Here is a 23,661-nt window from a genome sequence, read left to right as displayed (position 1 = left end):
CTAATTTGGATGACAAAGATTTTTGTCATGTGCCTCATAAAAGTCAGAAGTCCTTGGGATTATATAATAAGAGTAGTGAATAAAGACATCAAGTGGCATATCTGATTTCAACTTTTAAAAATTCCAGATCATTCAGATAGACTCCTTATAATTTTCTTATAAATTTAAAAAGTAAGTTACTTATAAAAGTAAATTATATGGAACAGAATAGAGACCAAAAATAACCCATACAGCTAGGGTCATTAATCTTCAACAAAGAAGGTGAGAATATGCAACGCAGAAAAGACAGTCTCTTCAGCAAGTGATGTTGGGAAAGCTGGACAGCCTCATGTAAATCAATAAAATTAGAATACTGTCTCAAACCATATACAAAAATAAACTCAAAATGGTTTAAAGATCTAAATGTAAGACATGACACCATAAAACTCCTAGAAGAGAACATAGGCAAAACATTCTCTGACATAAATTGTAGCAATATCCCAAGGCAAAAGAAAAGCAAAAATAAACAAATAGGACCTAATCGAACTTAAAAGTTTTTGCACAGCAAAGGAAACCATAAACAAAACGAAAAGACAAGTTACAGAATGGGAGAAAATATTTGCAAATGATGCAACCGACAAGGGATTAATTTCCAAAATATACAATCAGCTCATACATCTCAATATCAAAAACAAACAAACAAACCAACAACCCAATCAAAAGATGGGCAGAAGACCTGAATAGACATTTCTCCAAAGAAGACTTACAGATGGCCAACAGGCACAGGAAAAGATGCTCAACATCACTTTTAGAGGAATGCAAATCAAAACCCAATGAGGTACCACCTCACACCAGTCAGAACGGCTATCGTCAAAAAGTCTACAAATAATAAATGCTGGAGTGGGTGTGGAGAAAAGGGAACCCTCCTACACTGTTGGGAATGTAAATTGGTGTAACCACTATGGAAAACAGTACGGAGGTTCCTTAAAAAACTAAAAATAGAGCTACCATATGATCCAGCAGTCAGTGGAATATATCCAGAAAAGATAGAAACTCTAATTTGAAAAGATACATGCACCCCCATGTTCATACCAGCACTATTTATAATAGCTGAGACATTGAAGCAGCCTAAGTGTCCATCAATAGATGAATGGATAAAGAAGATATATATACACAATAGAATACTAGTCAGCCATAAAAAAGAATGAAATATTGCCATTTGCAGCAACATGGATAGACCTAGAGAATATCGTACTAAATGAAGTGAGTCAGACAGAGAAAGACAAATATATATTACCACTTGTATGTGGACTCTAAAAAAAATAATACAAATGAATCTATTTACAAAACAGAAACAGACTCGCAGACATAGAAAACAGACTTATGGTTACCAAAGGGGAAAGCAGGGATTGGGGGGAGAGGTGGGATTAAGAGTATGGGGTTAACAGATACACACTACTATATATAAAATAGCTATGGGACTTCCCTGGTGGTCCAGTGGTTAAGACTTCGGGCTTCCACTGCAGGGGCTGCGGGTTTGATCCCTGGTCGGGGAACTAAGATCCCGCGTGCTGCGTGGCGTGGCCAAAAAAAAAATAGAGAGAGATAAACAACAAGGATTTCCTGTATAACATAGGGAACACTACTCAATATCTTGTAATAACCTATAGTGCAAAGTAATCTGAAAAAATATGTGTGTGTGTGTTTGTATATGACAATCACCTTGTTGTACACCTTAACATAATATTATAAATCAACTATACTTCAGTTTTTTAAAAAAGTAAATTATAAAAAGGACTCTTAATTGAATGATTTAGAATGGATGAATAGTAGATCAAAATGTTCCCAAGAATGAAAGCTGTATAGAAACAGTCCTGTACTAAACTTACTTAGGTCAGTGGTCTCCAGGAAGTGTGACCAGCAGGTGAGCCCACTGAGAGCCGTTCTCCATCCTGTGCTTCTCTCTCGCACCTAGGTTTGATGTGGTGGGCTACGGCTGCATGACCTGCATTGGCAACAGTGGGCCCTTACCTGACGCTGTGGTAGAAGCCATCACACAGGTGATTACAGAGGAACTTGTGGGTCTTCAGAGCTGTTGTCATGTTTCATATGATGTGTGATCAAAAGGCTGATAATTTTAAGAAGGTCCAGGGAAGCATGGGATGTGGTTAAGAGTACGGTCTTTGGAGTTGAGCAAAACTTCTTAACTGTATATGTTTGAGCAAGTTAATTAACCTCTGTGTGCCTCAGTTTTCACAACTCTAACTGGAGACAGTAATAGCACCTGTTTCATAGAGCTGTGAGCATTAAGGTGATAGTGGACACGAAGGACTTAGTGCAGCGCCTGGCACACGCGTGCTCCATAAACGTGGTTTTGACTGCAGAAGGCGCCAGAATCGTTTGTTCCTGTTGTCCGAAAACTGGTTCCAAGTCAGACAAATGAATGTAAACTAAATTGCATTGGCTTGACTTTTGTCCCATAAATTCTATAGCGTTGAGAAATACTATTTGGTTTGCTTTGCATTAATTATAGAATCCCTGTCAGTCACTGTGGCTTCCTTTAGCTTTCAACTTGCAGTCTTCCCCGCCTGTTCTCAGGCCCCAGCAGCAAAATAACCAGGACGCTGCCTCCTGACCAACCTGCGATTTTCTCATGAGCAGAAACCACTGAATGTGTCTCTCAGCTGCTTTTGACCCAGAGTGTCTCCCACAGGGTCACCCTGTGTGCTCTTCTTCCCAGGGAGAGGACCAGTGAAGGGGAAGCTTAGAGGGAAAACTTTGACAAACGGAGCCTAAACATTCTCTTCTCTTTGCGACCTGCTTTTCCCCTTGCCTCACACAGGGGGACCTTGTTGCTGTTGGAGTACTGTCTGGGAACAGGAATTTTGAAGGGCGAGTCCACCCCAATACCCGGGCCAACTATTTAGCCTCTCCGCCTTTAGTAATAGCGTATGCAATTGCTGGGACCATCAGGATCGACTTTGAGAAAGAGCCACTGGGTAAGATCTTATTTGGGGGGTTACAGTTTTTCCAACGTATTTGAAAACATCACTGGGAGAAAGTTATTGCTTTCCTTAATAAATAATGAAGGCTAGACCCTCCAGAGATCAGAGGAGGAGTCTTTTCTTTATGCCCCAATACACAGCTAAGACATAACTGAAATAGTTAAACAAGAATTTACTAAAGGGGGAGGGACAACAAAAGGGAAAGAAATACCCAAAGTAATGGAGGTCTTGCCATTCTGGCTTCTTCTCCAGTCCCTTCCTTTCCAGCTCCCGCTTTAATCTAATGATAGGCACTGTTTTAATATCTCCTCTGTAAGAACACGTCCACATAGGTGCAGCTTCTCAAAATTCTGGGGACAGGATGCTTTGTTTCCTTTCCTCTGGTCTCTTTGCTGTACCCTCCTCAACCCATGCTAATAAGCAGATTAGATAATATGAAAATGGTGCCCTGGAATTTACTTTTAGGAAATCATAGCTTTAGACGTACAGTTGGTCCTCATTATTATAGGGATTCCATATTTGCAAATTTGATTACTCATTAAAATGGATTTTAACCCCAAAATCAATGCTCATCACTCTCCCATGGTCACTCACAGATGTGCACGGGGCGGGGGCGGGGAAGGGTGCAGGTGTGAAAACCTTGAGTCCCTCACCGTGCCTGCTCTCAGCTGAGGTCGAACAAGGCAACACTCTGCCTTTTTATTGCAGGTCTTATACTGCAAACAAGTGTCCTGTTCGTGCTCTGTTTCGCACCATGTTTTTCACATTTTTGTGCTCTTTGTTGGTGATTTCACTGTTTAAAATGACCCCCAAGAGTAGTGCTAAAGTGCTGTGTAGCGTTCCTAAGCCCAAGAAGGCTGTGACGGGCCTCGTGTTAGACAGGCTCGCGAGTTCAGTGTGAATGCATCAACAGTATGTATGAAGTAAGGTGTCATGAAACAGAAACACACATAAAACAGGGTTATGTCTTGATCAGTTGACGACAGTGTTGTGGATGGAGGCTCTTGGGAGCCTAACCCATGTGTCCCCTGGGGGCAGTGACTGAGTATTCTCGTAAGTGTGCACGTAGGATTTACAGAACGTTAACTACCCTGAACGAGACTTGACTGACTGTATGTGGCGATGAAGACGGGGTATGAGATGAAGTTTTTCTCACTAATAAACATTTTTTTCCCCAGGGGTAAATGCAAAGGGACAACAGGTATTTCTGAGAGATATCTGGCCAACCAGAGACGAGATCCAGGCAGTGGAGCGTCAGTACGTCATCCCTGGGATGTTTAAGGAGGTCTATCAGAAAATAGAGGTGAGGTCCCAGCCCACCTGTGAGGGAAAGCTACTCTTGTGCATCATCTCTGCCAACCTTTAGGCCAGTGGCGGTGTCAACTATACAAAGTAACGTTTCTTCAGATGATCGGGGAAATGGTTATCCATCATTTTTCTCCTAAGACTCATGTTTTTCCAGACCCCACACTCCCCAGATGTTCCCAGAGTTGGACAAGTGAGCGGCAGCCTCAGGAGGAAAGGCCTCAGCTGTGTGTGGTTCCTGGCCAGCTCTCCACAGCTGCCCCCTTCCTCAGGCAGCCTGGGGCATTCATCAGCTATGGTCGAGGACCCCCTGATGTCACTGTAGTGTGTCACTGAGGCATCAAATGGTTGAATGCACCTCTCAGATGTATTTGCATGCTTAAAAAACATAATAAAAATAAAAGCCACTCAGTAGGAAACACCACCCTAACAAACTACCAAAATAAAAAAAAAAACTTGCTGTGCATTTTACAAATACAGGGAAAATGTATGGGGCTCAGCGTCATTTTCTGAGCCCCTTGAATGTTACCCCTTTCCCTAGTCTCTGATAGGCTGACCCAAGGGCTTCAGCCTGGGGCTGGTGGTTTGAAACAAGAGGGCAGACTGGGGAGCAGAGTCACACGGGGGTCATATTCATGCACTGTGAATCCCACAAGCTGCTCATTGGGAAATGGTACAAGGGAGTCTGGTAGATATTGGGTTAAATGTATTTCTCCAAAGGCTGTCAATGGACATGTAGAGCTAATTCAAGCCCATTTGAATGCATAGCAGCTGTCTTTTACTAGCTAATGTCCTTATGACCTGGAGGTCTACTTCCCAGAATCTTCAGAGCATACATAATTTCCCTTGGGGTACAATCTGGATTATTTCATAAATTATATTTATAAGTATATGTATTAGTTATCTATTGCTCTGCAACAAATTATCCCCAAACTTAGTGAGTTAAAACAGCAAGTATTTTTTTTTATCTCACAGTTTCCATGGGTCAGAAATGGAGGTGCGGCTTAACAGGGTGTGTGTGCCTTCACAAGGCCCCAGTCAAGGTGTCATCTGGGGCTGCAGTCTCACCTGAAGACTCAGCTGGGGGAGGATCCATTTCTAAGACCACTCATGTGGTTGTTGGCAGGATAAAGGACCTCACATGCTGTGGGTGAAGGTCTCAGCTCCTCACTGACTTGACAGTCTAGAGGCTGCCCTCAGTGCCTTACTAGTGGGTCTCTTCACAGAATGGTAGCTGGCCTCCATCAGAGCAAGTAAGCAAGCAAGCAGGAGAGGATAAGAGGGTGAAAGTGACAGAAGGCAGAGTCTCTTGATAACCTAATCCTGGAGGTGAGTCACTAGGCTCAGCTCTTACTCAGCAGGAGGGGATCACTTAGGGGTGTGAATCCTAGAAGGCAGGTCCGTGGGGGCCATTTCAGAGGCTGCCTATCACAGAGCACATGTATTTTTAAATTACTTAGCATGGTGTTGTCTTAGTATAGAGGAACTCTGTTGTGTGACCATTTAGAATAAGAATGGATTTTCCTGTGCTCTTGGCTTGAATATATGTTTGTGTTTGCGTGTTCAGTTTTCCTTAGGACGGACTGTGATTACATCTGCCTTTCCTTGTTTTCTTTTTTTCCCAAGACTGTGAATGAGAGCTGGAATGCCTTAGCAGCCCCGTCAGATGAGCTGTATTACTGGAATCCCAAATCTACATACATCAAGTCACCACCATTCTTTGAAGACCTGGTAGGACTTTTTATTTTTTAACAAAATGAGTTCTTCAAAAAGTTTCTTGCCTTGTAAAATCTACTTGACTACCCAATACCCCTGCTTTGACTACCCCTTTCATTAAAACCTTTACAAACCCGAGCAGATAATACTGGGGAGAGTTTGGGGAAGCTGAGTTACTTGGCTGGAGTGGGCCTGCAGCTTCTCTGTCCAAGGCTTCTGTGTGGCTGTGTAGAGACCCCCTGGTGATCAAGTACCGCCTGGACAAAGATTCAGTAAAGTCTGAGGGACTGTCCAGGAGAACGTCCCCTGGGACCTGCCGTATTCAAACCTTATACCCATAAAAACAAGGGAAATCTTCTCTGAAACTGATGATCAAGGAGTCTGCACTGCCCTGGGTGGGACGGGGAGGACTCCTGATGTCCTCAGCATCTGAGGCCTTCTCTGGATGTGGAGAAAGAGAATGTCATTTACAGCACCATCCCTGTTGCTTTTGAGGGGATAGTGCCAATACTTCACCTCCCTTCAAGAGTGAGATAGGAATATTTTGCATAAATTCACCTCACTTTTCTAAACACCCCTGATAAAACCAATAAAACTAGAATTTTCTATGCACTGATATAGGGCTGTCCTCTGGTTCAGGTCCATGGACCGCTACTGTTGGGGTTCCCCCTGGTGACATGTTGGAGAAAACCTGGGCAAACACTGACTTACTGTGTTCTTTGGTAGACTCTGGATCCTCAGCCCCCTAAATCTATAGTGGATGCCTACGTGCTGTTAAATTTGGGAGATTCAGTAACAACGGACCACATCTCTCCGGCCGGAAATATTGCAAGAAATAGCCCTGCTGCTCGCTACTTAACTAACAGAGGGTAAGTAATGAATAAGGGGAGGGAGACCTGAAGGCAGAAATGGAGAGAGTGAGGCCAGTAGTGCTCTTTTCATGAGGTCTCCTTGGAGTCAGACTTTGGTTTTTCACTGAACCCTGGGGCTTGAAAACCAATTGCTCTTTCTGTTTGCTGCTTCGAAGCTTCCCTGGGAGAATCCATCAGCACGTGAACCCCAGCGGGGATGAGGGCCTTCTTTTTGAGCAGGTGTACTCATTAGACTCAGCTGTCATCCCTACCCCGCCCCCAGCTTGGCTGATTGTTAAAGTACAAGGCTCTGCTCTCCACCTGTGGCAGAGCCTGGTTACCCTTGAAGCACTGGACAGGGATAGAACTGGAAATGCGTTGATATTTCCTGCTTGAGAGACATATTCTTTACAGATATCCACTTCAAGGATTTGCAGTTTACGCATCCATTCAGCAATCCTTCAGTCACATACCGATTTTAACAGGCATTACACCAGTATTATCCACTGTTATTTAATATACCACTATCAATCAATGTCGGTCCCAAATGGGACTTTCCATGAGAGTCGTCTGGGGAGATCAAAGTTCCTGGTTCCCGTCCCCACCTCCTGAATCAGCTTCTTCAGGGATGGGGCCCAGAGCCAATTTGAGGAACAAAATTCAACACCTTTTTTTTCCCCAGTGGGAGAGGACAACTGCCTTGCCCCTAATCTCATTTGCCTGGTGGCTAACCCATTTTCTTCATGAATTTCCCTTTCTATCCTGCTCACTCATCTCTGCCTTCTCCTAGTGCACCCTATGGGACAGTCTATTCATTCAGACCAAGAGTATTTCATACTCCCCAGAAATGTGAGTGTTGTAAGTTTAAGAAGATAGCCCACATCTAGAGGAGGTGATGCACAGTGGTCTGTGTCCAGATTTTTCTTTAACGCAGGGCAACTACTTTTTAAAATGTATGGGAACTGCCTATACACAGATACATATTGTGAGATTTTAAAGGGATATGATTCTGCTTTGAGTGGGAGACACAAGTCCATCAGCAAGTAGAAAAGGGCAGGTGATATTCAAGATGGGTCAGTGAGTCCCTGCTTTTCCACTCACCCACACTGCTTGGGACACACTGCCCACCACCTTGTTCATTGAATGTTCCAAGCAAGGCCAAGTACCCTTCTGCCTGAGAGCCTTTGGTTGAGCTGGCTGTTTTTTCCTCTTGGATGCCCTTCCCCAAGATACCCTCTTAGCTAACTCTCTCGCCAAGTTCAAGTCTTCCTCCATGAGTTCACTTCCACCATACTCCTGTTCTCCTTGCCCTGGTCTACCTTTTCTTTTTTCTAAGGTATTAACCACAATCTAGTAACACTTGCATAGGATGCTCTTTAAAAAAATTTCTTTGTCTCCATCTTCTAGAATGTAAGCCCTGCAAAGGCAGAGATCTTAATTGGTTTTGTTCATTGTTCACCCAGAACAGCTCCTGGCACATAGTTGGTGCTCAATAAAAAGTTGTTGAGTGAATGAATGGGAGAAAAGGCTTCTAAGAAGAAACAGAGAAACTAGAGAAACACAAGATTGAGGCTGGAGGAAGAAACTAGAAAATAAGCAGTGACCAACACCTTTTTAGACTGGTGATTATTGATGCTCTAGAGAATTGAATGAAAGGAGATATACCTTCCCATAAAAATGCACATCCACACTTTGGACATAATTTCAAGGGTTCATAGACACACTCACATACTCCTGAAGCCCATTCATAGACTCTCAATCTTCAAATTAGATCTAACTAATAAATCATTAACACACACGCTTCCTAGAATTATAAGAAACAGCCCAGTGAACTCGTCACCATGTTCATTTTAAGATGTTGTTACTCACTTTGCAAAGTGTCCTTTCATTGGGACCCACAGACAAGATTCTTCTTTGATTTTAGGACCACTGATAGCTATTCCTGTCTGCCTCTTTGGCACTGCCTTGATTTTGATCTTATGAAAATTCTAAGTAATGTCGCCAGTTATGTATCTTTTCATTGCATTGAGCCCCTGGTAACTCGGGGACAAATTTGAACCTACTTCTGTTTAGTTTATAGAATGTATTTTATGTGTCCCCATTCTTGGCTCCACCTGACTGGCCTACCCTGAGTATTCCCTTTGTTTCCTTTGTTTTTTTACCCATTTTTAGTATTTTACCTTTTGTGAAGCTTTATAGGCTACCCTACTGAATCAATAAAATAAATACTCTTATTAAAGTCCCTCCCGATTGCTCTACTCAGATTTATAAGACTGTAGGTTGCTGCTGGGAGCATACTGATTCACCATCTCACCTGCCACCTCTCACTCTGCCCTCACTTGAAGCTATGGGAACAGCTTTTCTGCCTTGGAGAATAATACTTAGCAGACTTAGGGTTTCCCTGGTGGTACAGTGGTTAAGAATCCACCTGCCAATGCAGGGGACACGGGTTCAAGCCCTGGTCCAGGAAGATCCCACATGCTGCGGAGCAACTAAGCCCATGCACCACAACTACTGAGCCGGCGCTCTAGAGCCCGCGAGCCACAACTACTGAAGCCTGTGTGCCACAACTACTGAAGCCCGCGTGCCTAGAGCCCGTGCTCCGCAACAAGAGAACCCACTGCAGTGAGAAGCCCGCGCACTGCAATGAAGAGTAGCCCCCGCTCGCCTAACTAGAGAAAAGCCCACACACAGCAATGAAGACCCAATGCAGCCAAAAAAAAAAAAAAAATACTTAGCAGACTTAGAGAAACACCTAGGTTTGTGGGTTTTCTCTTTTCTTGGGGTAAGCCAAGTGTAATCGTCTCTCAGTTCACTAAACCAGCTCCTCTCCTGCTTTCGTTATCAGCTTGACTCCACGAGAATTCAACTCCTACGGCTCCCGCCGAGGTAATGACGCCATCATGGCACGGGGGACATTTGCCAATATCCGCTTATTAAACAAATTCTTGAACAAGCAGGCACCGCAGACTATCTACCTGCCTACTGGCGAAATTGTGAGTATTGTGTCTTCTACTTCATTAAGAAGCCAGAGTTTCTCAGGCTCTGGGTGGTTGGATGTTTGCACCATCACTTTCCTTTTGGTCTTATTTTTATTTCACAGCTCATCCTACCTCTTGCTTTGTACAGTCCCTCTTGCCAGGTGTCCATGTATATAGCGTTCATCCCTGATGGAGAGGCCCTTTAAACTGGGAAACCTTTTGCTGCTTAGAGATTCTGCTTCATGCTTTAACTAAGTCTAGTTTCCTAGGAGTTGAGCTTAAAAACCTCTGAGTGAAATTTCGTCAGTTCAGAGTACTTGAAGGGGAAATTCCAGGTTAAGGTGGAGGATATTTATTAAAGAAGTGCTATTTTATTGGGTTGGCCAAAAAGTTCGCTTGGGTTTTCGGTAGCCTCGTATGGAAAAACCCGAATGAACTTTTTGGCCAAGCCCATATTACTTTAATAGCATTTAATTAATTTACCATATCACTAGGAAAAGAAGGAATGTAGAGGATTCTGCAGGCCTGCTTGGGTCCTAACGGGAACCATTTGGAGTTGGCGTATTACAGCTGGAATTGTCTGTTCACAGATGGCAGGCATACGAGAGGTGGGGAAGCCTGCACTTTAAGTCAGACAAGCCTGGGTTCAAGTCCCAGCTCCACCTCATATCAGCTGTGGAGCCCTCAGCAAGTTATCTCCCTCTCTGAGCCTCATTTTTCTTACTTGAGAAGTAGAAATAATGTCTACTTTTTAAGGCTCTGAGGCTTAACCTTGAATGGAATGACACGTAAAACACCTAGCACAACATCTGGCACAGCAGTAGGTCCTCAGGGTCACTTCCCTTCCCAGTGAATGCTGTGAAACCGCATGAAAACTGGTTAAGCTACTTAAGAAATAACCCTCACAAATTATTTTATTATTTTAAAATGATAATGGCTAATACGTCTGTGGAACTTACTCCATCCCAGGTGCTGTTCTAAGCTCTTTGCATATACTGACTTGTTCAATCCTCATAACAACCCTTTGAGGAAGGTACCATAATTCTCCTTGTTTTAAGTTGGCAAGTGAGCCCAGAGAGCTCATGTAACTCCCTAAGGTCACAAGTCTGAGGAGCTGAGATTAAAACCCACGGAGTCAGGCTCTGTCCAAAGTCAACGCTCTTTACCACCAAACACACTGCCTCACTTGTAACTGGTTCTATGTTTGTAAAGCAAATTCATCATAGATACTCTGATCACCAGGATCCAGCACAGAGTCAGTGCCCAGGAGATATCTGTTCAGTGAATAGCAGGAATGATAAACTATTAAGTGAAAAAGATACAAATAAATGGTAAAATCCCCAAGAGATGAAGGGGGAGGACTTGCAGTTACAGACTTTGGAGGCCTCCAGGGTACTGACTGTCACAGTGAATCTCCCTCATTTACAGCCCTGCCGTAGCACAGAACTCCTAGTCGGTTGCTTAGTGCCTCAGCGTAAATAAGGAGACAGAATGAGAGATGAAGAGACATTTGAGTCAGGCCTTGAACTTGGAAGACAGACCTAGACAAAGAACAGAGGAATATAAAGGACAACAGATAATGCAAAGAGTAGACGAAAACTAAGGAAAACAACTGTCTCCTCAGAGTGATAAGAGATGATTTTCTGTTGCTGTAAAGTAATCAGAAGACAAGAAAGAGCTCCTTAAAAAAAAAAAAAAAAAAAAAAAAAGCCCCTAAAATTTCACAGGAAAAGTTGATTAGTTGAGAGTATCTTTCAGAATATAGAAAGACAAAGGGGAAATTAGAAAATGTAAGAAAATTAAAGACTGAACTGAGGAGGGCCAACATCTGACTGAATAGAGATGCTAAAAAGAACAGACAAGATCTGAGAGGAAATTATTAGAGAATTAACACAAGAAAATTCCTCAACTGCAAAATCTGAGATTCCAGATTGAAAGGTCCACTGAGTGCCCAGCCACATGATTAAAGAAGACCCACTCCAAGTGACATCATTGTGAAATTAAGACAGCAAAGTTGGGGATTCCCTGGCGGTCCTGTGGTTAGGACTCTGCGATTTCACTGCTTGAGGGCCTGGGCCCGATCCCTGGTTGGGGAACTAAGATCCCATAAGTCGCGTGGCACGAACAGCAGAGGTAAGGAGATCTAGAAACTTCAGAGAGGGAAAAACAGCTTATGTGCATTGTCCTGGGGATCAGATGCACTCAAAGCAACCCAGGAAACAGACTGAGGAAAGTTATTGGGACCCTAAAATCTGTGTCCCTCATACTTCCAGCCAAGTGAGATTAAAGTAATAACACAGTCAGATATTCAAAAGCTTTAAAAATACCCTCAGTCCCAGTCTCAAGAAGCTACTTAGTAAATGTATTACACCAAAATGAGGGAATAAACCAAAAAAAGAGGAAGATGTAGGATCCAGGAAAAAGAAATACAGGAAATCGACAGGATGTTGGGGAAAGAACAGGAATGCACCATGTCCTCAGAGAGCCATCAGTCCGCACAGGAACGCTGGGCTCCAGGAGTGACACGCCATGAAAAAGATTTTTAAATTCGATTGCCTGACAGATTTGAATGTCTTTAGAGAAGACTCGTATTGATACTTTAGGCAGTGCATTTGGGGATTAATTAACAGGTAGGGACACAGAAATAGGTGAGCACACACGCAAAAATTTTATTCCAGTGGAAAAAAAATTTTTTAATTGCCAAGAGAAGGAAATCGGAGTATATTATGTGACTCAGCTATAAATGGCATTTACATAATCAAAACGTATGACAATGATATTAGAAGGCCGCGGAGAGTAGGGGGTGGGGGGGGGAAGGAGCGCGGTGGTTAAAAGAACTAAATCATCAAAGTAGGAAATTAATAATAAAAAAGGAGAAATGAAGAACTGGCCGATTAAATATAATACTTAGGGATACAGAGGCACAATAACAGAAGAAACCACTAAATTTTATGTTTTCTTCAGAAGAGCGGGAGAGTACAGGAGCTGATGCTTTATAAGCTGCTTGCTACTCTCAGTTTGGCTCACGTATGAGAAAAGCCAGGAGCTGGGAACTCTAGACCTGCTTAGTCCCACTCATCTTGGGTTCCAAGACCTGCTTTGCCATGGGATTGTCAGCTTTGCGGTAGTTTTGAAAGCACTTTAAAAAACACACACTCCCACAGTCTTAATATACAAAGCTACTAATAGATATCTCTGAAAATATCAGGTAGGTTGTTTCTTTCTGGTCTTTGAAAGGATCCAGGCTATTTGGTTAGGGCAGGCTTTCACTGGTTTTTTTTGTTTTTGTTTTTTTGTTTAACAGTTTCTATATTCATGAGCTCTATCCAGCTGAAGACATACAGAATCCTACCCAGATTTAGGCAATGCCGTGTGACATCAACCACAATCTCCATCCTTTCACCGCAATAGTAATTTGTGAAAGCCTACTTGAGAATTTGAATAGACACCTTTCTAGAGCTCCTTTCAAATCAAATACTCCTTTCGGACAGGTCTTATTTTCTGACTTAAGTAACCAGGAGAAAACAATGTTTTATTACTCACCAGCAATGATATCATCTCTTTGTGAAGTCTCAGCTCAGCAGAATATTCAGAGTTCCTGTGAGAAACAAATGAATCTATTTGTGTAAGGTGTTTCTCATATATACTAAAAGATCCGTTCATCCTTTCCTGTCCTTTATTGATTGGTGCTTCCATCAGTGTTTCTACTGTCTCTACCTTGACCTCCATGTAGAAGGGTGACAAATAACAGTTTGCATTTTATGTAATTTCTGAACACATGACCTTCTTTCTGTTTGGCTACCCTTGACAACTAGCCATCACTGAGTTTCTGGTACTCAGTCAAAACCCAGGTTTAGGTGGGATTCTCCGCTTTAGCTTTAAAATATTTTAATCAATGGAAGAGTTAAAAAAAAAAAAAAAAACTGATCTAATTTCCTTTTTTTCCCCTGATGCCCTAGGATTTGAATGTTTTTCTAAAACTAGGACAATTAGGCATTTCACTTAAGAGTATAAGATTCAATTTGATAGAGGTACGTAGATGGAGTTAACTGGAAATTTGTAGACCAGGCAACTGACTGGTTGGGTGTTCCATTGACTTTACGTTGGCTTGGCCGACTACAGACACTTCTGCCCCTGCATGTCCCACCAGGACTCACTGCCCTGTGTCCACACTCTGTGCCTTTACTGTGTCGGTAAAACCTTCCTCTTCTCTTCCTCAGCTTGATGTGTTCGATGCCTCTGAGCGGTACCAGCAGGCGGGCCTTCCCCTGATAGTTCTGGCCGGCAAAGAGTACGGCTCAGGCAGCTCCCGAGACTGGGCGGCCAAGGGCCCTTTCCTACTGGTGAGTAGGAAGCAGAGACATCCCAGCAGGCAGCTGCCCCTCTGAACCGGGAGGGAAGCTGGGAGGGAGGCCAGAAATAAAATGCTTTGCTTTACTTTCCAAGATGTTGTAGAAGAGCAAAGCAAGCTCGGGAAAGCATGGAATGTTTATTCATCTCCCGCTTCTTGGTAGATCGGGATTTACTTCACTGAGTGAAGGGTAATCTAGAGTTCACCAGGTTCCCTTAGATCAAACATTGCTATCCTGGGAGCTGTGGGTCTTTGGGGGTGTCTACAGAACAGTTGCGGGGAGGGTCCTGAAGTCTATCCATCCAGAAGTGTGTAGTATGTATTTTTTTTTTTTTTAATGGGGAAAGTTTCATGGTTTTCATAACGTTCTCAGAGGTTAACACCTGAAGTTTATTCAAGGATCTTGTCCCAGGTGAATGTGAGGAATAAGCTACTGCTACTGTATCATCAGGTTCACAGATGGGAAAAAGTAAGGAGCCTGAGCTTTGGATAAGCTCGGGGAATGCACTTTTTACAGTTGCTTATCACTGCCTGTGAAAAGTCTGCATACAGGCTCAATAGAAAAGGAAGCCCTCTCTGTATGTAGACAGTCAGCTCTTTAAACCTTCAGCCATTTCAGGGCTTGACCTGTGTCAGGTGTCCCTGTGGGACGGGCCATGCAGGAGCTTTATACCTCTCTAGCATTTGCTTGCTCTGAAAGCAGGGCACACTCCTGGTGACTGACTTTAATCCTCAGGATAGGGTAGAATAGCTTAGCTGATATCAATTTAAATAACGATGGCCCGAGCAAATCAACACACTTGGCAGACGCTAAGTAAGTTGATATCCACAAGTACAGTAAAAAAAAAAAAAAAAAGGCTGTCTGGCAGGCAGCCCTTCAGACGCCCAGGCTTCTGAAAAATGTCTTTGAACATCACACCTATTTTTTTTTTTAGGCAATCAGTTTGCAGTGGGTTGGGGGAGATGTTCTTATTAGTTGGTAATTTGCCAAAGGCCTGCCTTTTCTAGAAACTGCTGAAAAGAACCTAAGAAATTACAGAAGAAAGGATTTTAGGAAGGGAGCTGAGCGCTGCAGGGGGCAGTCAGGTGGGGACAGTGAGATCTGGGGAATAAGAAGAGACCTGGCACCGCGGGGCTCTCTAGAGGCTCGTTGGGCTGCACCAGCCAAGAGACTAAAGAAAGAGGCCGGATACAGCGACAGAGACATCAGTGGTTTAATAGAGCGGGGGGGCTCTTACACACCTGAAGCAAGGTCCTGGGGCGACACCCCACCGTGTGCAGCAAACAGCAAGCAGGACACAGCAACAGTCTCCCCTCCCCTGGGCGGGGAGGAGGCTACCATTTATAGGGCGGATTGATGTCAGGTTGGCTCATCAGTTACCAGGGAAACCAGCAGCCGGCCCGACCCTCACAGCCCCTCAGGTTAACCACCACCACTAGGGCAGATGTTTCCCTTTAATAAACTAGCAGGTGGGGCCGTTCTGGCCTAAGGGGCAGGGGGCAAGCACATTCATGTGAGTAGGGCGGAGGTGAAGCAGGGACTGGTCGAGCAGGGGATGTACAAAGAGCAAGAGAACAGCCATCTTGAGGGGCCTGACCATACGCGTCTAGACTTCTCTACAGAACTGCTCCGAGTTCCGTCTGCCCAGACAGCCGTACACACTTCATTCTGTAGCTGTCCAGCCTCGGCCACTAGGCAACCCCGGGCTGTCCTCATGCAGAGAGGGACAGGCAGCTGTGATCTGCAGTGCTGCACGGCCCTTTACACAGAGATTGAGACGTGACTGACCTGTGTTTACAAAGATTGCCACTTCCCCCAAAATAAGTATACAGTACCTATATACATAAATCCATACAAAATATCTACTGTCCTAAAGAATCTGCCCTTCCTCTGTAAATGTGCTTTTAAATTTGGAAACACCTTGGGATTTAAAAAAAAAACACCTGTGCCTGGATCTCATTCCCAGAGATTCTGGTTTAATTGGTAAGGGGTAAGGCCAGGACATCGGGATTTTAAAAGTCTCCCCAGTGATTCTAATATTCAGCAGAGTTTGAGAACTGCTGCTCTATAGCCATGGTTCTCCTAACTTAAAAGAATCACTATCTTCTCCCACCCATGCTCCCTGTTAGAGATTCTGATACAGTAGACCTGGGGTAGTACCCATGAATCTACATTTTTTAAAATTAATTTTTATTGGAATATAGTAGATTTACAATGTTGTGTCAGTTTCGGCTGTACAGCAAAATTAATCAGTTATACATATACATACGTATAACTCTTTTTAAGATCTGTTCCCATGTAGGTCATTACAGAGTATTGAGTCGAGTTCCCTGTGCTATACAGTGGGTTCTTATTAGTTATCTATTTTATATATAGTAGTGTGTATATGTCAATCCCAATCTCCCAGTTTATCCCCGCCCCCTTCCCCCTTGGTAACCATAAGTTTGTTTTCTACATCTGTGACTCAAGAATCTACATTTTTAACAAGCTTCCTGAGTTACCCTGATTCAGGGGATCTTAAAAGTGTACCCTAGATATTGAGACCTTTTAGGGGTATCTTACTATTATATTACAGTTAACTAATATTTGAGGATGGGGTATTTTAGTTAATCAAGTATCCTTGTTTATTGATCATTGCTGTACATTGCCAGTTATAGATTACCAGTAAAATGTACTTTATAGGAAGCTTTATATCAAGATTATATTCAACGTAATTTGATCCCTGAAACAGCAAGTATAAAAGCAGCACACAGTAGGTAATCATTTACTTTCTCTGTAGTATGTTCTGAAAGTTGCGTTTTTATTAAATCTTCGGTGTCTGCTGATGTACCTACAATAATAGCAAAATTCAAGGGGAAAAATGAATTTTCTTTATGTTTCTTTGTGCTGAGGTTTCCAGATACAGTGGAAGTTTGCTGAGAAATGTATCACAAAGTGGCTAAGTGTGTGGTTAGACTGCATGGGTTCAGATATTGGATAAACCACTGACTACTAGGGTACAGGGGCACAATAATAGCGTCTACATCGAGGGTTGTGGGAGGGTGGGAGGAGAGTTCATTTCAGTGCCTACATGCTGCCTACACAGTGCAGGCAATCAGTTAAGCCTGGCTACTGTGTTATTTATAACTAGGGGGCAACATTTTACGTAAACGATTAATTGGTACTTATGAAGAATTTAGGTGTGAGAAGAGTTTTGACTTAAGAAGCCTTTGTAAAGTGTCTGTGTAACTAAAGGAAAACTGTCCAAACTACTCTGTTGGCTCATCAGGGAATCAGAGCTGTCCTGGCTGAGAGTTACGAGCGAATTCACCGAAGTAACTTGGTCGGGATGGGGGTGATCCCCCTCGAGTATCTCCCCGGGGAGAATGCAGACACCCTAGGACTCACAGGGCGGGAACGATACACTATCAGCATTCCAGAAACCCTCAAACCACGAATGAAAGTCCAGGTCAAGGTAAGTCGGCGCCTTTCCATGCCAGGCCCAGCTCAGAGGCCCTGTGTTCGTCATCAATCTTGTTAGAAGGAAATCAATGGGATTTGGAAGGAAAAAAAAATCCCTCAGTAGACGTGCTTTAGACTTAGGAGTTCTACTAGCACCTTTCTGACCTGCCAGCACAGTGATGCCACACTATGTCGGTTTATTATTTATTGTTTACTCATAGAGTTATCAGTTCCATCCTTCCTCCCAAACCCACCAGCCCCACTGTCTCCTGTTCCTCCCACTCTCAGCCCAGAGAGCAGTGATGAAAGCTCAGGGATAGGGCATTGTCACATTACCTTAAAAACACCTTTTTATTATAAACCTGTGAACAGACACACTCACCCCATCCCTGAGCCTCACCCCAGGTGGCTGACTTTGATTAGCCCAAAGGTGAAAACGACAGTGCCCTGGATGAGGTAAGGGTGAAAAACCAGCACCAGGGTCTCAGGGTGACCTAGCTGCCCAGGCAGACTAAGCTGCTGAGCTGTGTCCCAGGGTGAGCAGCTGGGCCGGTGCCTAAGGGACAACCTTAACGAAACGTCTGCTGACTGCCGACCCTTCCATCCTCGGGCAATCCCTGGAGGAAGTTTAGAAAATACCCCAAACGTCACTACTAGCTACTGCCCTGAGAGGCTATTTCTAATTCTCAGGTGTCTCTCACTTCCATCACTTATTCTCTGCAGTGCTTGCTTTACCGTGTAGATCAGTACACTGGGGATCTTGTTAAATAAAATGCAACTTACTGCTCAGAAGGTCTGGGCTGGGGCCAGCGTGCGCCTGTTCCCGGCACTGCCGGGGTGTGGACCACACTTGGAGGGGCAGCCCGAGGGCAGGCCGGGCAGGATGCCTCTGGAAAGGGCTGGCTCGCCTCCTCCCTCAGCGATTCTTCTCTGCTTCTTCGTCCTCCCAGCTGCATACCGGCAAGACCTTCCAGGCTGTCATGAGGTTTGATACCGACGTGGAGCTCACTTATTTCCACAACGGGGGCATCCTCAACTACATGATTCGCAAGATGGCCAAGTAGGCCCTGGTTTCCTCGGAGACGGGCATCCTGGCCGCAGTGGGGAGCAAGCGCAGTGCCTGCAGCCCGCGGGCCCTGGCGTGGTAGTCTCTCCACCCCAGCCTTGCCCCGCCCCGCCCCGCCCCGCCCCTCCCCTCCCCTCCCCTCCCCTCCCCTCCACGCAGGGGCGCTTCCTGCCCAGGGCGCCCTAAGGTTCCGGTGCCGATCCTCTGCACACAAAATCAGCAGTTTCTACATGCTCTATTTTTGTTACTCTTTTTATCTTTTTCTAGAATTTGGAAGCTTAGAATGGTGGGATTGTCAGTTGTGCCAGGAAGAGCGAGCTGAGCCCTTTACAGTTACTGATCACAGAATATGTTGATTTTTCACTCTTAGCCTCTACTGTTCAGCTGAACACAAATGTCTCCTGCCCGATTTTGGGTTCCTCTGCTACCCTCTGCTCGATGAAACCTTTCCCTTGAGAGTCCTTTGCCTCTGCATACCGTCCCAATGTTAACTGACAAGGCAGAGAAGAACTTTTTCACACTTCAAATCCTAGCCGTGACTGTGATCCCCTCGCCCCGCCTTTTCCTCCAGCGTGACTGATTAAGACACCTCGTGGATGGCTCAGAGGTTGAAATTTTTTGATTATGTACCTTTTGATAGATCAACACTGAAGAAATATGGAGGTTTCTTTTACTATATTCAAATATTTTCCCCAGAAAATTTTTCATGTATCAAGAGAACTTTGGATGTGGTTTTGGAGAGAGACGCAGAACATTTCTAATTTGAATACGATTAAATCTATTTTCAAGGAAAACTTCTTGACTTTGATACTGAATTCTGCTGTGTGTGTGGCCCTCGTTTTGGGATATGTAGAGCAAAGCAAATCTCAGACTGCAGGATCCTGAAGCCTGGATGACCTTCGAGTTCTCCTCTTTTTGTAACCACGTCAGTAATACGCAGGTTAAATGGCCGTGTTGAACCTCATCTGGGAGCAAACAAGAAGGTAGCAATAGCCTGGTAGCAGTAGCAATAATGTAGTCTGGTGAACGGATCATAATTTTTTTTATTTTCATCTAGGTTATCTGCTCATTTTCATCACTGAAGTCATTTCAGGGCACATGTCTTAGGCTACTCCAGCTGCCATAATGAAATATCAGAGACTGAGTGGCTCAAACATCAAAAATTTATTTTCTCACAGTTCTGGAGTCTAGAAGTCCAAGATCGAGGTTCCAGCAAATTCATTTTCTGGTGAGAGCTCTCTCTCTTCCTGGCTTACAGCCAGCTACCTTCTCACTGTGTCCTCACATGGCCTTCCCTTAGTGCGTGCGCACGGAGAGAAAGCACGAATGAATGAGCTCTCTGGTGTCTTCGTCTTACAAGGGCCCTACTCTCGTGACCTTTGTTAACCTTAATTACTTCCCTAGAGGTTCCATCTCCACAGAGTCACAGTGTCGGGGAGGACTTCGACGTTATGAATTTTGGGGGGACAACAAACATTCAGTCCATAACAGGGCACCTTACAGCTTACAAATTAATCTTCTTGTAATGAATTTTAAGTCTCAACTTTAGCACTCAGGGTTTGTGGGCTGGTCAGTAGAACACCTAGGATCAAAGCCTGTCTCCACCTCTTCCCAGATGACGGACAAGGCAGGTTATTGAGCATGCTTGCCTCTTACGTCCTGGGATCTAGCTTCTGTTCGTGAATAAAAATTACAAACAGAACCCTGTTGCACAAGAAAAGCCTGTGACCCTCAAGTTAAGATCAGTCCTAGGATAAAAACACTAAGAAGGGCTGAGAAAACAGCCGTCCACCCCTTAGCCCTCCGTTGTGGAGCATGGGAGCAGCCTGGACCCCCACAATCAGTGCTTATGAGGAAACAGATTCCTGCAGCTATGACTTCTGGAATGGGGTCCCTTCACTTCTGGACTCCCCTCCTCTACCTCCAAACACACTGTCTTGTTCATTAATAAAATGTCTCAGCCAGTGTCCCATCCTTGCTCTCCACAAGGCTGAACAAATAGACCCCTTTTACCTGGTTTCTCAAGAAGGCACCGGGCTGCTTACCCGCCAGATTAGAAGTGTGCTGCTCTTGCTAGACCCAGCCCCTCCTTCCTCTCCATGGGGTTCCCATCTCCTTTGTTCTTAGTTTTCTAAATCCATTCCTGCCTGATCCCTCCTAGGGAAACAAGCGCTCCTTGGTGTGCACAGTGAGTTCACTGACCAACTTTTTTTTTTTTTTTTTAATTAATTAATTAATTTTTATTTATGGCTGTGTTGTGTCTTCGTTTCTGTGCGAGGGCTTTCTCTAGTTGCGGCGGGGGGGGGGCCACTCTTCATCGCAGTGCGCGGGCCTCTATCGCGGCCTCTCTTGTTGCGGAGCACAGGCTCCAGACGCGCAGGCTCAGTAGTTGTGGCTCAAGGGCCCAGTTGCTCCGCGGCATGTGGGATCTTCCCAGACCAGGCTTCGAACCCGTGTCCCCTGCATTGACAGGTGGATTCTTAACCACTGCGCCACCAGGGAAGCCCAATGACCAACTTTTTTAATGCAGCAAATAAGCACATGTGTCTTTGGCTATGGGACAGCCTTCGTGTTAAGTGGAGAATAATCTAGGGGAAGGATATATTAGTCATGACTCTTAGTTGTAGTATTAGAAGCACAATTCACACTGCCTAAAGCAAAAAAAAAAAAAAAAAAATTGGCTCATAGAACTTGAAGAACACGGGTGGCCATGGCGGCAGGCTTGATTGGATCTATGACTCAAACTCAGGTTGCTTCCCTATCATTTCCCCTCTCGCCCTTCATTTGTGACGGCCTCTCTCTGGGGCGGTCCGTGTGCCGGGGGATGTGGCCACCGGCAGCTCTGGGGGGTCACAGATAATAATTTGTGGTCGTAGAGATTTGTCTCCCAGTATTCCCTAGGCTAAACATACTGGAAGTTTGCTAGTCACCTAAATGAAGAACCTTATTTTTGGCACAGTTGGCCTTTCAGGGTTGGGTTAGGACAGTGTGGCGTACCCTGCAGGGTTATGAGGAGCAATGGAGAGCTGCTTCTGAAAAATAGGAACCAAGGTTCCACTGGCTGCCTTCTTTGGAAGTTGTTAAATGTCATGACCACAAACAGAATTTAACATCCAAGCAGTTTTTGTTCACCCAGACAGCCTAATCATTGTGCACAAAGATTATATAATTACAGCTGATATTTTTAACAGGTTTAATAATTTGCATCCCCAAAACTGAGATCTACTTTTTAAATACAGATTTGTTGAGTGGAATTTATAGTTTTATTACATAATATAATAAAACAGAGTTACTGGTAGGATCCTGAAATTAATACTCCAATTTGGTTCTGGTTGTCTAGTCAGCATCAGGGCTGAGTATCTGCTACTGTGCTTCTACAGGATGTTAACAACGTCCCATGAAATAAAAGGGGTCCAGGGTCGGGGTATCTGGGAGCCACTGGGTTAAACGGGCCTTATTACCGCAGAATTGACACAAGGACACACAATAGCAGTGTGTACCGGAAATTGCTCATTTGAGGGGAGAGGGGGCAGCAGACAATATAGAATCCTATCCGCCCACAGAACTGCTTTCTTCAGAGCATCTCACAGCACCTGGGTTTCACAGGACACACTTGAGGGAACACTGACCTGATGGCTTGTTTTTAAATTCAAATAATAATGTCAGTTTTAAGGGTGGGAATCAGTTTACTGGCCTTGTGACACAATCAGGCACTTGACTGAAGGTGACTTTTCATTTCAGGTGAAAATATCACAAGGTGAGCACTGGTGGGGACCACAGAGTTAACAAGATGGAGTGGCTGTTATCAGATTATATCAGAACCACCTGAGGAACTTCAAAACGTACACGTGGCTAGACACACCCTAGCAGGATGTTCTGAGGGGGCTGGGCATGTGCCCATGAAAAAGAGTCCCCAGTTGGTTCTGAAATGCAGCCTTTTACCTAGAAATCCAACGACCAGCATTTGGACATCAGTTAAGAGTGCGCAATTCTTAAAACCCTACCTACTGGTTTCTTTCATTCAATAAATATTAACCAAATGCCTACTCTGTTCCATTCTCTATGCCTGCAATGGCTTGACTCCAGGCTAAAGTCAAACAAGGATATTATTTTTCTTGTTTCAGCTTTAGACTGCATTCTTCTGTTGGCTGTACTAGTCACCTTCATCCAAATTGAGTTATTTAGATACTTGCAAGAACTTTTCTCAAATAGATTTCCAGTGGATGTTGTATACATCCTATTGGAGTCCTTAAATAGCAGCATCCAAAAAGGGCAATCACATATAAAAAGAGATACTTGTTAGATTGGGATTTATAAGAAATATATATTCGGTCTTTGTCCCTTGTTTCTGGCACAGAGCTCCTAAAACCCTTAGAATTTCGTGATAAGAGCAACAAAGGTGCCTCTTGTTATGTTAATGAGTGACTTTTGGACCGCCCCTAAGGATGGGGGCTGGTTACCGGAAAACCAACCACGTGATTAGAGGGTTAGACCTTTCAGTCCCATCCCCTGACCTCAGGGGAGGGGAGAGGGGCTGGAGGTTGAATAAATTACCAATGGCCAATGATTTAATCAATCATGCTTACGTAATGAAACCTCCATGAAACCCAAAGGACAAGGTTCAAAGAGCTTCCAGGTTTGTGAACAAAACTGGAGAGAGATTCAGAGAAGACACAGAAACTCTGAGCCCCTTCGCCAAACCTTATCCTATGCATCTCTTTCATTTGGCTGCTCCTGAGTTACTTCCTTTTATAATAAACCGATGATCTAGTAAGTAAAAGGTTTCTCTGAGTTCTGTGAGCCTCTCTAGCAAATTAAGCCCACAGAGGAGGTTGCTGGAACCTCTCATCTGTATTCAATTGGTCAGAGGCACAGGTAATAACAATTTGGCTTCTGAAGTAGGGAAGAGGCGGGGCAGTTTTGTAGGACTGAGCCCTTAACTTGTAGGGATCTGACGCCATCTCC

General features: G+C 44.2%; 1 protein-coding gene across 2 annotated transcripts in view; it reads left to right on the top strand.

The window, feature by feature from the left end:
• Window positions 1-19,490, top strand: part of ACO1 (aconitase 1) — a 59,036-nt gene extending 39,546 nt beyond the window's left edge. For both annotated transcript variants that reach the window (XM_059924617.1, XM_059924618.1), the window contains 9 exons: window positions 1,955-2,039; window positions 2,822-2,978; window positions 4,163-4,287; window positions 5,916-6,020; window positions 6,732-6,874; window positions 9,705-9,852; window positions 14,058-14,180; window positions 17,458-17,643; window positions 18,581-19,490. In XM_059924617.1, coding sequence (XP_059780600.1) covers window positions 1,955-2,039; window positions 2,822-2,978; window positions 4,163-4,287; window positions 5,916-6,020; window positions 6,732-6,874; window positions 9,705-9,852; window positions 14,058-14,180; window positions 17,458-17,643; window positions 18,581-18,694 — 1,186 coding nt within the window. In that variant the 3' untranslated portion in view covers window positions 18,695-19,490. The remainder of the gene's footprint in view (window positions 1-1,954; window positions 2,040-2,821; window positions 2,979-4,162; window positions 4,288-5,915; window positions 6,021-6,731; window positions 6,875-9,704; window positions 9,853-14,057; window positions 14,181-17,457; window positions 17,644-18,580) is intronic.
• Window positions 19,491-23,661: the final 4,171 nt, after the last annotated feature.

This window comes from Balaenoptera ricei, chromosome 6, assembly GCF_028023285.1.
Source record: "Balaenoptera ricei isolate mBalRic1 chromosome 6, mBalRic1.hap2, whole genome shotgun sequence".
Lineage (NCBI taxonomy): Eukaryota > Metazoa > Chordata > Mammalia > Artiodactyla > Balaenopteridae > Balaenoptera > Balaenoptera ricei.
The sequence above is the reverse complement of the archived record's forward strand: the minus strand, read 5'-3'. Positions and strand labels throughout refer to the sequence as shown.